Source organism: Monodon monoceros, unplaced genomic scaffold, assembly GCF_005190385.1.
Source record: "Monodon monoceros isolate NGI ecotype Baffin Bay Population unplaced genomic scaffold, NGI_Narwhal_1 Super_Scaffold_20, whole genome shotgun sequence".
NCBI classification, from domain to species: domain Eukaryota; kingdom Metazoa; phylum Chordata; class Mammalia; order Artiodactyla; family Monodontidae; genus Monodon; species Monodon monoceros.
Window position 1 is genome coordinate 22,257,681 of NW_021703777.1, and position 16,227 is coordinate 22,273,907.

The 16,227-nt window shown below is 36.6% G+C and overlaps 1 protein-coding gene across 5 annotated transcripts in view; it reads right to left on the reverse strand.

The window, feature by feature from the left end:
- Nucleotides 1–9,772: 9,772 nt before the first annotated feature.
- INPP4B (inositol polyphosphate-4-phosphatase type II B) overlaps nucleotides 9,773–16,227 on the reverse strand; it is a 582,093-nt gene continuing 575,638 nt past the window's right edge. For 2 of the 5 annotated variants that reach the window (XM_029234953.1, XM_029234952.1), the window contains exon 25: nucleotides 13,995–15,363. In XM_029234953.1, coding sequence (XP_029090786.1) covers nucleotides 15,231–15,363 — 133 coding nt within the window. In that variant the 3' untranslated portion in view covers nucleotides 13,995–15,230. The other 3 variants (XM_029234956.1, XM_029234955.1, XM_029234954.1) reach the window with 2 other exon arrangements.

The window sequence follows — 16,227 nt, forward strand, 5'->3', positions numbered from 1 at the left end:
GGTAGACAATGAGTAAGGTATCAGAGATAAAGAGAGAAGCATTGATTTTTTGTTTCTAAATTTTGAGGTAATTTTAGACTTACAGGAGAGTTGTTAAGATAGTACAGAATTCCCATACAACCTCCACTTAACTCCTCCTACTGTTAACATCTTATACAACCAAGTTTAGTTAATATTATTAACTAAACTTGGACTTTATTTACATTTCCCAGTTTCTGTTCCAGCATCCAATCCAGGATCCCACACTGCATTTAGTCATCATGTCTAGTCACCTCCTCTGTCACAGTCCTCAGTGTTTCTTTGTAACTCATGACTTTGGCAGTTTGAAAAGTACTGGCTAGGTATTTTGTGATTATCCATTAATTTGGGTCTACCTGGTAGTTTTTCATTATTAGACTGAGTTTATGGATTTGGGGAGTACAAGAGAGGCAATGTGCCCATACAACAGATTGTACATGATATTGATATATTTTATTACTAGTGACCGTAAGAGTAACTGTTAATGGTGACTTTCTACTACTCCCTTCTACATCCATCAACTGGAATTCTCTGTAAGGCTAAGTTGCCTCTTCTCCCTCATTTATTTATTGATGCAATCATTTATTTTTATCTCATGCTTATTTTATTCTGTGGCTTATAATCCAATATTATCATTATTTATTTTGTGTTTCTAATTGTTCCAACTGTGGCCATTGGGGGTTTGTTCAGGTTGGCCTTTGTGTTCTTTTGATATCTTCCCATTGTGTTTTGTTTTGACTTTTGTTCTTTTTTTTTTTTTTAATTTATTTTGCCTTTACTTTTTGACACCTCAAGATGATCTAGATTCAGCTGTACTTTCTCTGCCCTTACCCTGGAATAAACCATCTATTCAAGTAATCTTGGTTCCTTTTATTGGAAAATGGAATTTTGAAACCAATATCTAGGTGCTAGGTGTGCTCATTGCTACTGGTGCGTGACTTCTTGTAGGTCCTCTTAGTTCATAGATCTAAGAAATGTATGTATGCATACCTTTCCAGGTATATACACAAATCTGTGTTTCTGTATCCACCTATCTCTGTGTGTATATATGTGTTTATATGCATATGTGTATATGTATATATGTTGATAAAGATATATACATAAAACATGAATTTATACTGATATTTCTGATTCCAATCTACCACCACAGGGGGATTTATTTTACCCTTCCTCTTTCCTTATTTGTCACTATCTTCTCAGGGAGAAACCTGGCTCTCACCATCTACAAAATATTTATTTGTTCAACCACAGTTTTGTGGATACTTCGGGGATGGCTTTATTGCCACCAGAGGGTTCTTAAATGAGTCAGAATGGAATATTAAATAACTCCAAGCTGTCTATATTTCACTCTCAATTTTATTTTCCAAGTTAGATCCATCCATATTGCCCCAAATGGCATGAGATTCTGTAATAAGAATAAAAAACAATGTAAAAGTGAGCCAATATAAAATGGCGACAAATAAAGATGCCAACATTTATTTCCATGATTAAATTCCAAGGGGAGATTTAAAATCTGCACACTAAATCCTCTTGTAAGTTACAATACTAAGACGTCAAAATCTAGAGGAATTTTAAGGTGAAAATTCAAATTATCTTGTCCCTGTGAGTTACAAATACAGGGCAATTCAGGACTTCACCAATTCATTATATTCTCAGCTTCAGCCTGAGGGGTTTTCGCATCTGGGAAGAATTGCAGTTTCTTCAGCAGCCGCAGTCTAAACTGTTCTGGCACCGGCATATTTCTTTCATAGCTCCAGAAGTTGTATTAGTTTAATGCCAAATCTCTTAGAGCCTCACTTTTAAAGCATCCAAAGAACTAATAGCAGATACATATACAGTTGTCGGTGGCCTGCCCTTGATTGAAAAGCAAGCTAACTCCCTGGCCCTAAGTCAGAATTCAGTACTCAGTGTTGCCAAAGACCACACAGAAACTCAAATGGCATTTAAAGAAGAAAAGATAGATGGTGAACATCTAGATTTTAGTCCAACCAGCCTGCCCAGCTGGAGTTCATGATCTACAAAGTTAAACTCAGTTAGAGGTGTTCTTCTTTTAAAGAGTAGTTAACCAGATCTGAATACAAAATGACTACATCTGGGCAAAGATTTACTGCTGTATCCTTTCTCCTCTTTCAGAGAATAACGTTTGAGACATTGCTCTAGTTTCGCAATTGTATTTACTTTTAAATAGACTTTATGTTTTAGAGCAGTTTTAGATTCATGGCAACATTGAGGGGTGGTTACAGAGATTTCCCAGATACCTCCTGGCCCCCGCACATGCACAGCCTTTCCCACTATAGACGTCCTCCGCCATAGTGGTCCATTTGGTACACTGACACATCATTAGCACTCCAAGACCATGATTCACATTAACGCTCACCCTTGGTGTTGTATATTTTGAGCGTTGTGACATATGTACAGTGGCATGTATCCATCATTACTCTATCACTCAGAATAGTTTCAGTGCCCCCAAATCCTCTGTGCTCTCAACTTCCTCCCTAATTCCTGGCAGCCACTTATCTTTTAACTATATCCATAGTTTTGCGTTTTACAGAATATCATATAGCTGAAAGCATACAGCATGTACCCTTTTCAGATTGGCTTCTTTCAGTTAGTAATACGCATTATTCCAAGTTTTTATTTGGCTTGATGGCTCATTTCTCTTTAGTGTTACAAATTTTAAAAATAATTATAATGTTTTCTCCATTTTATATAGATTATGGATTTTGACAAATGCATAGAGTACTCATATATTACCGCAATCAAGATGTAGTATAGTTCAATCACCTCCAAAAATTTCCTCATGCTATCTTTTGCAGTCAAGCCCTCTTCTCACACACAATTCTTGGCAACCACTGACCTGTTCTCTTTTCCTGTACTTTGCCAAAATGCCTTGAACCGTAAAGGATGTGGTCATTTGGGTCTGACTCTTTTTTACTTAGCACAATGAATTTGAGATTCATCAATATTGCTGTGCAGGGAAATAGTGCAGTTTTTTTGTGTTGTTGAGTAGTGGTACAATGTATGGATGTGCCACAGCTTCTTTATTGGTTCAGTGGTTGAAGGACATTTGAATTGTATCCAGGTTTTGCAATTATAAAGTTTCTATAAACTTTGTGTACACGTTTCTATGTGAACATACATTTTATTTACCTTGGGTAAATGCCTAAGAATGAGATAGTTGGATTATGTAAACTTATGTTAACCTTATGGGAAACCGTCAAACTGTTTTCCAAAGAGGTCATACCATTTTGTATTCCCACCAGCAGCAATATGAGAGTATTCCAGTTGCTCCACATACTCAAGTATCTCACGGTGGTTTTAATTTGCATTTCTCTAGTGATTAATAATGTTGAGCATCTTTTTGTGTGATTATATGCCATCATGTATCTCCTTGGTAAGTTGCTTATTCAAAACTTTTGCTCATGATTTTTTAAATTGAGTAGTTTGTTTTCTTATTGTTGCATATTAAGAGTAACTTATATTTTTAGGTACCAATCCTTTGTTAGATATATGATGTACACATATTTTCCCTCAGTCTGTGTCTAGGCTTTTCCTTCTCTTAACAATGTTAAGTGCAGAGCAAAATTTTCTAATCAATAAAATTCAATTTATCAATTCTTTTAATTTAATGATTTGCTTTTGTGGTGTAATATATGAGAACTCTTTGCCTAACCCAAAGTCAAAAATATTTTCCCCTATATTTTATCTAGAAGTGTAATAATATTATGTGTTACATTTACATTTTGAGTGAATTGTTGTATAAAGTTTAAGGTATTCATGAAAGTTTACTTTTTGTCTGAACATCCAATTGTTCCAATACCATTTGTTGAAAAAAATCTTGTATTAATTGACTTAACTTTGTACCTCTGTAAATGGTACTTTTATTGCATTTAAATTGATTGTTAGAAACACAATTAATTCGTGTACATTGACCCTGTGTTCTGCAACCTTGTTAAACTCATTTTTTACTTCTAGTTTTTATATAGATTCCACTGGATTTTCTACATAGTTGATCACGTTGCTTGCAAATAAAGATGGTTTAACATCTTCTTTCATAATTGGGTGACTTTATTTTTCTTGCCTTATTGATCTGCTAGAAACTTCAGTAAAATTTTCAGAAGTGGGGAGAGCAGACATCTTTGCCTTGTTCCTGATCTCAGAGGAAAAGAATTCAACCTTTTACCATTAAGTAAAGTGTTCACTGTAGATTTTTGTGTAGATGCTCTCTTTATCAGTTGAGGAGTTTCCCTTGTACTCCTAGTTTTCCAATAGTTTTATTTTTTAGGGATGAATTATGGATTCTGTCAAATGATATATGAGATGATCATATAGTTTTTCTTTTCTAAGTTTGTTAATGTTAATGTTCATTTTTGAATGTTAAACCAGGTTATTCCTGTGATAAATCCCACTTGTTGAATTTGGTTTGCTAAAATTCTGTTTAGAACTTTTCTATCACTTTACGAGTGATATTGGTCAGCAGTTGTTTTTCTTTGTAATGTTGTTGTCTGGTTTTGATTATCAGAATAATATTGGCCTCATGAAATGAGTTGGGAAATACTCCCTCTTATTCCATTTTCTAAAAGAAAATGTCATATCTAAAGGTATGTAAATATCTGAAAAGAAGAAAGATAGAGGCTAACCTATGCATATCCACACACACCAATCAAAAAAGTCACTGCGTGAATAACAATTTGTGCAATGTGTAACGAAAGACCACAGATATTTTCCTAGAGGATGTTGCTCACTGGAAAACGTGAAACAAAAGTGAAAGGAGGTTTAGCCCTCTACTTTATTTCTCTTTAAAAGCAAATCAGCTCAAGCCCATACTTCTCTTTAGGAGTAAGTCAGGGACCTCTGAAATAAAAACATATTCCAGAGGCAATGGGTTCACTTTGCTTTCAGGTGGGTGTTCTCCTTGTTCATTAAGCTAACAAGGGAAAGGCATAGAGAGAGTTATGCTATCTTCTGTTTCCATGGGGGGAAATGGAAAATAACCATGAACTGATTCACTCAGGGTTAATGGCAAATCCAGACCCCATTAGACTTCTTGCCTCTCACCTTAGTGTTATAGTTGTTTCTTCAGTTTTATTTATTTCAGTGAAATTGCTTTTCATTTTTATCTTACTAGTGACCTTAGAATCTATCTCCAAAATAAAATGCAATTTTACAGTAAAGTAATTCTTATCAAAAGCAGGCTGCTTTTACTATGAAACCCATCCTCTTAATGTTAAAGCTCCTGAAGGCTTGGTCTCAGGCTTTTTTCTCACCACACTCACTCCCCAGACGAAATGGAGGTCCATTTCCCCCATCTCTTTTCCTCTTGGGAATTGATCTTTCCCAATGCCATATAAAGGGGTGGAGCTGCCATTCAAAGTGCCATAGAGGTGGAGAGGGGCCCAGACGAGTCCCTCAGAGTCTCCACCCAGGACACAGTGACTGAGGAGAGGCCTTTTGGGAACAGATATGATTGCTGAGAGACAAAGGATCTCTGTGAGACATAAGCTGAAAGTACCACATAAGCCTGAACTGGCAGGGATTTTCTGGAAAATTAAGACAGAGGAAAGAACAGTCATAAAAAGAAAAATCCATGGTTGGGGGTGGGGAGAGAGAGAGAGAGAGAGAGAGATTGAGATGAGAAAGAGAGAAAGAGAGAGAGAGAGATTGAGAGAGAATTGAAATCATCACTTAAAGATTTAAACATCAGAACAGCAGATGTGCCTATAACTCAGCTCCTGTTCTTTTTCAGTTTGAGTCAAGAAATTGCCTTTTCGTTTAAGCTAGCTTTTTGTCACTTTCAGCCACAAGTGCTGACTACTATTCTGAGTGTTTCTCTTCATTTACTCATGCTGACAGCTTACACTGCTCTTCTAGTCCCACTTCAGACTCTTCTCTGAACCCTAGATTCACCTCCATGAATTCCATACTTGAATTTCGGCTTTGATTGGAGGATTTCGGTGGCTGAACTTACCATGTGCAAAGCCAAACAGTTGGTTTCCCTCAATCCTACTCTCGTCTCCTTCTTCTGCCTTCTTGCCTCTCAGTGTGTTACCACCACTTTTCAGTGGCTCAAGTAAGAAATGAAACTTACCTTAGTTACTTGATCCCCCCACTTCCCCCCACTGCCAACCCCTCAGCAAGACCTGCCATTCTTACTCCCTAAATGCTACAGGAGTCACTCTCTCTACTTTTAATTTTTACTCTCTCATCCCAGTCCAACACCATCTCTCAATGTATTGCAGTATCCTTCCAACTATCTCACTTTCAGCTTTGATTTCCTATAATCCAGCCTCTGCACAGCACCTGGAGTGAGCCTTTAAAGATATAAACTAAGTCACTTTGATCCCCTGCATGGAACCTTGTAATTGCTTCTAATTACACATAAAATAAAATTTAAATCCTTTCTCCTGGTCTAAAAATCTTTTGATAACTTTAATCTCGTCTCTCGCCAAGCCCCATACTCTGTGTTCCTGGCACTGGCTTCACACACACTGTCCCTGTTTGTCCCTTACCTTCTTTTGGTTGGACGATTATCTTCCTTTACAGCTTGACCACCTTGTCTAAATCACCATGATTCTCTGCCAAAACCCTTAGATCGTTTACTTCATACTATACTGGATAATTAATAATTAGTTATTTGTTATTTAGTTGGCTTTATTTTTGTCTGTCTCCACAACTAGCCTGGACTGTGAACTTCATGAATTTAAGAATCATGCCTCTTGTCTACCACTAAACACCTGGTATCTAACTGCCTGCCAGTTACACAGACACTCAAAGTATCTTTTGAATGAATGGAAGACTAAAAGAAATATACAAATGAATGAATGAATGACACAGGGTATACTACGGAAGAATTAAAATAGTGGAGACTAATTTCCTTTAGAGTTATATGGGAAGATTGCTTTGGAAGAAGAAGCAAATGAGCTCAACTTTGAGCAATAAATTTGGGAGTGGTGGGAAGAAAGGAAATAGCCTCAGAGAAAACTTGGAAGAAAATCTGGGTGTCTGAGTGTGTCTGAGTGTGTGTGTGTGTGTGTGTGTAAGGGACATACACGTATGCAAACTCCTAGTGTGTGTATGTATGGAGGATAGAACTAGAGGAGATAGAAGAAAATAAGCCTTGAAAGAGAAGATAAGGCCAAATGGTGGATTTCATTTAGTTTAGAACCATAGTTATGAGGGTAATAAAGGATGCATGTGAAGAAAACAGCTGTGGCAATGAAAGGGCAAAGTAACAGATCTGAGGGATAGGAAGGTAACATTGACAGACCTTAGTGACAAATGGAATATTGTATGTCGACAGAGACAGGAGAGTTAAAGCTGATTCAAGCTTGTGAACCTGTGTGACTAGGGCATGGATTCTGCTAGCAGAGATAGGAATCCTAGGAGGGATGTGTGTAAATTGGGAGGAGGGCAATGAAATTATGAATATCTTAAAACATATAGAGAAATAGTCAGCAGATACTTGGAAAGGTGGTGCTGGGTCCCAGCCGAAAACGTCAAAGATAAAAAGTTAATCAGCAACAACTACCACAAAGAAATAGATTGAATATGTCCTATAGGCTGAGGGTATCAGCCAGGGTTCAGTGCAGGAAATGGAACCCAGTCATTTTTAGCAGAAAATCATTTAGTACATATAATACGGGAACTTGGTGTTCATACAAGCATTAGAAAGGATAGAGGAACTTCATGTCAGAAATGGACTCTTACCAGGCTTCTGACCTCAAGCTCCTCCGATCCAGTTTTCAGGAACTACTATTGCTGCCCCCAGGTTAAGAAAATGCTGCTGCTACGGCTTCCACCGTGCTGAAGTCGCAGCCACCACCCCTAGCAAGCTGCAGAATTGACAATGAGCGTGCAAATCCAGCTGCTGCTTACCCTCTACCTGGATTATGCCTGTGTGCCCACTTGGGTGCACAAGGGGTAAACACTTCCTGCCCCTTGCCGTCTTCCTCCTGCCTTCCAAATATGGCGTAGGTGGGTCTCATTGGCAGAACCTATAGGATATCCTGAACTCTCGTGGCAAGAGTGCTGAGTAGTTTTTAGTCATCCAGCCCTTATGTGCCAGGGAGTGGGACTTCAGGAGCCTTAACCACAGTGGGAATGGAGGCTGAGGGCCAACAGAGAAGAACCAGCACGGTGAGCATGGGGCAAAGGGCTGAACATACATTTTCTCACTCACTTTTATCAAGAAATATTGTCATATTATTACCCTCATTTTACAGATGAGAATGTGAGGACATGGAAACACTGAGTAACTTGACATATGTCCGCATCTAATGGAGCGGGGGAATCAGATTTGCATCCAGGCATTCTGACTCAAAAGCCCACATTCTTTGGCCCTGGAGTTTTCTCCTTAGAAATAACAGTTGAAGACCTCAAAAGACAGTGTATCGAATGAGAAAAGTAGAATACTGAGTCTAGACTTTTGGGTAATTCCTAAATGTAAGAAGCAAGCAAAGGAAGCAGAAACAGTAGTTAAGTGCAGCACACTCAAGTTCAAAAGAGGTGAATTATCACCAAGGAGGTGGTGGTTTATGGCCAACTGGTTTGAAAACTGAGAGGTCATCACCCTAGGCAAGAAGCAGATCATCCTCCTCATTGCTATTGTTTAATTCTGAAATGAAGGGCTATAGTAATAAACTCATATGGCTTAGGATAGAAGGGAGCTTTTAGTAGCTGAGTATCACATGCTTGGTATTCTACCCAAGCGTGCTTTCCTCTCTCATTTTACCTTTTAGGTAAAAGTTATTTAAAAATCTGTTCTTGGGTCACTCTTATTCATCAGGATCATTGAGAGAACAGAGAACTCAGTTTCTGCTGTTACAGGGAGCCACAGAATCATGCCCATGTGGTGGCTACTTTGGCTTGACATGCTCCAACTATATCCACCCACCCTCTCGATTCCCCTCTCTGGAGAGATCAAAATATAGCTCTGGAACAAATTTTCTGAGTCCCTCGTACTCTGACTTTGTGTGCGTATGTCACTTACGACACTCAAGAAACTTTTGCATGGATGTTTAAGACAGAAGAGTACTCTTACCTCACTCAGGCTACTATACTGCTTAATGGCAGGGAGCGTTTTGCTATAATTCACTATGCATTGTTTCCCCATGGGGTTAGCTCCAGCACTGTTCCTGCTCAGATGTAGAAAAAGACACATTAGTATGAACATATACTGATGATGATGACGTTTCAGAAGAGTTTCTTGCTACAGGATCAGATATGTTCTTGAAATTCTCCAGATGGCAAAACTTCTTTCTTTCTTTACATGCAATCAAGAGCCTCATTTTTTTTTTTTTTTTTTTTTGCTACAAGATCAAATTAAAACTCCTCGGGATTTACCTTCTACTATCAACTACTATAATGAATTATAATTGATCAGATCCAAAGAGCCAATAAGGAAAAGTTATCTCATGTGCTCAAAGGACTAATATAATCAGGATTACAAAGATTAGTGATTTGCCCAGAGTTGAAGCATTGACATCTGGTTCTTGCATCTTTTAAAATTATGGTTGATTTTGGTCCCAAAGAATAGCAACCCTGAAAGATGCATTCTGCTAGTAAATATGAGACTGATCTACCATCAATGTAAAATTTGCACTGTAATTGTAGTTCATCGGAAAATTAGTCTATTCTCTTTGAGATATTGTTTAGGCTATCCTACTGTTATTTTAGTGAATTGTTAGATATTGCTACATTGACAAAAATGAAAAAAATGTATAATTTGACATTTGAAATGAAAAAGACAGAAACATAAAAAATAAAAATCACATTTATTTAAACAAAAATATACACACAGTGTACAATGAATATGGTTTACACAGAACAATAAAACAAAATGATATTTCTTCAAATACCAATATAAAGTGATCTAACCTATTTGTGCCTCATTTCCTGGGACTATACATTATTGGTTGATCTAGAATATACATTTAACATTAAAACAAATGCCAATGTTTCAGATAAGTACCGCAAGAATCTGAAAATCAGATATTAGGTTAAATAAAATAATAAAATCTTCATATGAGTATATGTGTACAAAGGATTGCACATGTGCCATAAAATGGGAGTGTCTATACATTTACAAACACTTGGAGCCTGCCTTTTGAAAGTTTGAAAGCCCTTTGACATGAAATGGTTTTTAATATTGATAGCGATATAAAAGCATCAGAACTATATAGATAATAGAGCAATTTTGCCAATATTTGAGTCAATATTGCCTGCTAGTCAATAAAACCGCACCAAGTCATCATTAAAGATGTACTGCTGAGTTGTGACCTTTTATGGCCTTGGAGTAATTTTGATGATTTTAGGAAGATTGTGAATGTATTCATACCGTGTGTGAAAGTGCAACATCTTAAAAGAATGGTTTATCAAGCAACATCACTTGTATTAGGTCTTCTCTCCTTTAATGTTCAGTCTCTCTGGGTACTATACTTAACTGTGAGTCTTGTTTTCCTTTTCAAATTTAAAATTCTAAATATTCATGCAATCTATACAAGTTCAAGCTCAGGAGAGTTGATGGCATGTACATTTTTAAAGTTAATATGACTTTACAATTTTTTCCTACCTCCTTGTTACTAACAGCCTGATATGATTTCTTTGACATCAGAAATGTTTTAGATTCCCCTTACTTGCTTAGAAATAAAATTAAAAGAGTGATTAATGTACACTATGACTCAGGAAGGAAAAATCCAAATTTCCATACCTTACCTTTATACCTAATTGGCCTGTCATATTTTATCTAAAACATTAACTGTATTTTTCTGTTCCTAAAGACAGTCTTTGCTAGAGATAGCATCTGTTTGGAAAAGTTCTAACTTAAATCTTCCAAAGAAACAAAAGCTCTAATACATCAGTACTTTGTTTATAAAGCAATGAAACATAAATATGGGGGGAAAAGGGCATAGCTCTTGCCGATTACAGCTGGGCTAAACGAATGTGAATCTGTGAATTCACCTGAAATTGTCAATCCACTATACAACTCTCAGCAAATGATTCTCTTCAGCAGCACATAATTTGTGAAGCCTCCAGCTATTTGCGATGCCTTGTGTTCAGTATGTTTGCTTCCCTCTGCAACTGCTGATCAGTTTTTTCTCAGACCAGTTTCTTAAATGGTGATAAGAGTTAATTTATTTCTCAAAAGATTACAAAAGGTGCCCTGTATATTGAACTAAACCACGGATAGACCACCCTGTTTGGAAATCAAACACCTAAGACATCTGTGTGATTTAGTATGCTGCCAGAGTTTAACTTGTTTAATCTAACAGTTTGGCTTTCAATTGAGCTATATTTATTAGAATCTGGGCATGGTAATATGTTACAGTTTTTCTTCTTTTAGCTAATGCTAAAATGATAAACTTAAAAACTGATACTGAAGCACATTTTTAGTGATACACTAATTAGGCTAACATTTCCCTGAATTTAGCCTGAAGTTGTTATTACGTACACTAAAGCTGCATTGCTGAGGTTTCTCTTGCAGAACATCGTAGAGAGAGACGTTTTTAAAACACATCGTTATGATTAAATGATTTAATTATGAATAAAATATAAACATCAAATATTACTTATAGTCTAATAGGAGTCTTTAAAGAGGGTAAAAACCAAATCAAAATTGTAGCCATCTGAAGATGAGTGATTGCATTTTATATCATTCTAGTAATTTAATACTGCTTCCCATTATTGGTTATTTTCCGGAGAAAAAGTGATGGCGGCATTCAGTTATGTGCTGGTAATTGTTTGACAACTGGCTTTCCAGGAGTTAAAAGTATGGGTTGGTAGCATTTGGTAGTTTCTGTGGTGTAACTCCCACTGTGGTCAATTTCAAGCTAGGGATGTGATGTTACTGAATGTGGGGTCAGGAAGAGAGAGAGGCACAGTTAGCACATTATAATATTGTGTTTCCACTGGACAGATACAATTGACATAAACAACCTCAAGGGCAGAGGTCAATAGTAAAATGTACTAAAACAATTGGGAATTGGTAAGTTTTGATTATTACCTTTGTTTTTAATAAAATCTATTCAACTGTATTTTATAGTTTAATATTTAATGATGGCTGTGTTTTCACAACTGGCTTACAGAGTTTAGTGATCAGCTATCATAAGTCAGCATGAGCCACTTTCCAGCACACCACTGTTATCCTCCTCTTGGCACGTATCAAACTTGACATAGGAGGGGGGTTTGATTTGCTTGGGAAGAAAAGCATGGCTCTACACCAATCTTTTTCTTTTCCACCATCTTATTCTGTGCAAAATACTATACTTAGCTGAGAGAAAAAAAAAGGGAAGTATCCTTCATCCAGATGCTAGCTTTTAAGACTTCACAGTTCCTCAGAAGAAGAGGTGTTAGTCTTATAAAGTAAGGACTAGAGGTTAGTTACCTGGGCTCCTGCTCTAACTGGGCAGTTGGTCATTTCAGTACAATTTGTAAGCAGGATCAGATGGTTGCTCTGACTCACTGGGTTATTGGATTGACCAAACTATTTACATCAAAGGATTGTTTGGGCAGAGTGTAGACAAAACCCAAGGCAATATTTACAAGAAAGAAACAACCACACAAGGAATAAATGAATGGGTGCATCTAAAATGTGGGTCTGATTCAATAAAATATTTCAAACTTTAATGTTCAGCTGTTTTGTAGAACATTTTCAGGCTCTGGATCTTTGGTCACTGGGTCAAACATAATTAGGATTCCACCTTCCCTTGTTTTTAAATATGTTTTCTATAGGACTTCGTAAATAGCAAATACAGAACTTTTATCTACATTTGAGGATATCAGAGGGAAAACATGTTTTTGAACCCAAAAAAATTGTCTTGTTTGGAAATGTTACTTTCTTGGTTCAGTTTCTGACTCAACGTGATCCTTTAAAATAGAATGATTGGTGCATCTTTTAAATGAAAATGAAGATAGAAAAGCATGACTGAGCCTGTGTTTGTACAAAAGAGATTTTAAAACTTTTTGTTTAATATTTTTCCTTTGATTTAGAAAGCGTTAATAATTTAAGAAATAATGAAGTAGTTTTCCAAGGATACTTGGAATACCTCTCAGGAAGGGAGCAACATTGTTGTCAATAAGAAACAAAAATTTTCTGGATGAAATCCACTTTTAGAAGTGTGCACAAATATAAGCTTCCAGTAGGGAAATGCAGACGATTATGCTAATAATAAATGAGAACTTACATGCATTTGTATTACAGTCAGCTCTACTCTTTTAGAATTTTTATATTAGTACTTAATAAAAAAGCAAAAGGTCTTTGAAATGTCTTCCCAAAACTCTGCTGTTGGCTTTGTAGTTAATATTTTTTTCCATATTTGAGTCAAGAGGTTTCATTTTTAAAAATACAAACAAAAAGCTATTGTTTATAAGAATATTTACAAGATGATAAATCACCTAAGTTATCTTGGAACTCAGACTACCATTTGATATACTGAATGAGGCTTCACAGTTATTCAAGGAAACCTCTGTCATCCCAACCTCTGTACCTTAAATCCAGTGGGATAATGAAAATAATCACAAATGCTACCATTTTCAAATGAAATTGAACAATTCAAAGATTATATTTACTCAGTGAAATGAAGAATGAGGCATAAAGGAGAACACCAAGATAACCTATCCATGAATAGATCCACGGTACACAGCATCTTCTTATGAAAAAGGCTGTAAATAGTTTGACACCTGCCTCAGGTATAATGCCCACAAGTCCTTAACTAAAATAATAGATTAATAATACTGGCATTAAAAGCCCCAAAGCGTTATCTAAAACGCAGTAATTTGAAAAACCTAATATGAGCCTAGAGATATGTTTGGAATTCTCATTTCAACAGGCATCTTCGTGGAGGAGCTATTACATCAGCTATGGAAAGCCCCTAAGATCATCCATTGACTGTGGTCACAGCTAAGAAGTGTCAGTGTAACAGGCGTCTGGCATTTCCAAGGGAGATTTATGCTCTGGATGGCATGCTCCTCTGATGAGAAAGGAAAAAGAATAGATTCTTAAAATTTGGAGAAAAAAAATCTCATTTGTTCAGACCCTTATACTCCAAGCTTCAATTCCAGCAGTAAATGCCAATTTCTATTTAACTAACTAGCATTCTTCCCAAATCTTCATGTACATATTTAGTGCGGCAATTTAGAGAACAGACAAGCCACAAGCTAAGAAGGTAAGAAGACATTGTAACCAGGGTTCTAAAATTATCTAGCTGGGTAATTGGGGGTATATTTTCCTTGTGCTTTAATTTAGCCATTTATAATGGTGTTATACATGATGATCTCTAAGGCAACTTCTGATTTGGAGTTTTGGAAAACTTTCAGTGTTATTTTACTAAGTAAGGGCAAATGTGAAATTCCATTTAAGAGAAATAATTGTTTTGGTTTATCATTAGTTATGGTGGCCTATGTTTTAAAAGGTTTATTCACGTATACTAATCTATGCTAGACAATGCATACTTACACCATCTACATTCTATACCAAGATGACTGCTAGAAAACACCTCAAAGATATTTTACAGTTTTTCATGAACTTGACTACATAAAGTTCAGGCTTTATGATGGGGCCATCGAACCTAAGTCAGAGTTTTGAGAAGATACTATGCTTTTGAAAAGTATTTTTACTGCTTTACTAACACTGTCCATCTACGTGTTTAGGAGGACCTGTCACACCTCCACTGGATGACAAAAGTCCTTACAAGCACACATAAACTGCTTCTGTAGTCAAAATCATGAGTTAACTCTCCGTAGTCTCAAGTAACTAGAAAAATATTTTTTAAAGCCCAAAAATGGGCTCTCAGGTTATTTGTGGGAAAGGCTATGGAATAATATCTCAAAGTCTCTCTTCCCTTTACACTCTATCATAGCTTTGGAGTGGAGAAGGCCACTCTCTGAATCACCCCCAGGTCCCCTGTAGCGACCTAGCTTTTCTCAGAATGTCTTTCATTAAAATACCCCATGAATGAAATGTACACTTTCTGAGCTGATCTCAACCAGCGAGAATCAATATAAGCTTAGACCTAGAAATGCGATATGATTTAAGGTTTGTTTAATGGATTTCTTTCAGAGTCATATGCTGATAACTAATTCAAGTAATTCCTAGATTTGGGCAAATATCCCTGATCACCTCCCTCCACAAATTCATGACAATGAAAACGTAAAAAAGGTAGAGATTATCCAGCGGAAGCGTATTTGTGTTCCTGTTTATTTACATGTTGGTAAACTTAGGTGTCAGCTTTTCCATAAGTCCCCTCTGGAGGTCTGTAGTACTTGGGGAAAGCCATCAGCTGTAGCATGTTGAAAGCATACTTCCTGCATTTGATATTCTTCAGTACATTTTCTATGCGGCAGCCTTCTCTGGTGAAAGGGGAAAAAGGACAACTTCATGAAACACAGAATAAATAAATATGCTTTATTTGTCCAATGCAGAGTTGCAGCAACAGTCCAAGTAAAAATAACAAAGATTCAACTCTACATTTTTTTTTTTTCACAAATGATGATACATCTTACAAAATTAAATCCTAGGCCAGGCCCAATACCATTATTGCCCTCAGAAAAAAGATGAGTAGAGTCCCTTTGCTCTTAACATATATTTAAGGTTTAATAAACTCTTTAAATATAATTTGTTCCACAATACAGCTTCATTTTCGTTTCATAAATATATCTGCCTTTTTATAACTTTTCCACAAATGAATTTCTCAGTCTCTTTAAAACACATGAACAGCTACACATAGCCCTAAGGATGTAGGTTCTAGGAATAAGGCATTTAATTTATTAAGTCTGGCCATATAGATTTTTAAAGGAAAGTTTCATCTCTATTTGACTGCATTATTTTAGCTGTGCAACAAAGAGGAAAATGGCTTTCCAGACAGCCTGGTCCAAGTTTCAGCTTTATCAAGAGGAGTGCTTGTGTACAGACAGTACAAAAGTCACAGGTGCTGAAAATGGGGCATCGAGACACAAACAAGACTTTGTTAAAAAGAATAGAAAAGTACTCTGAGAGCCAAATCAACCCAAACCATGGTTACAAACGGGTTCATTTAATTACAAAACATAAATAGCCATTCTCTCCAGAAAGTTACTTGACAGAAAAGGGTTAATTGCAGGAAAGAAATCACAGAACTAACAGGTTAAGATATCAAACAGAAGATTCTATCAGCTGATGGCGACAATGAGGTCAGCACAGTGGAAATCAAGTCTGGAACCTCCCACATCTCTAGG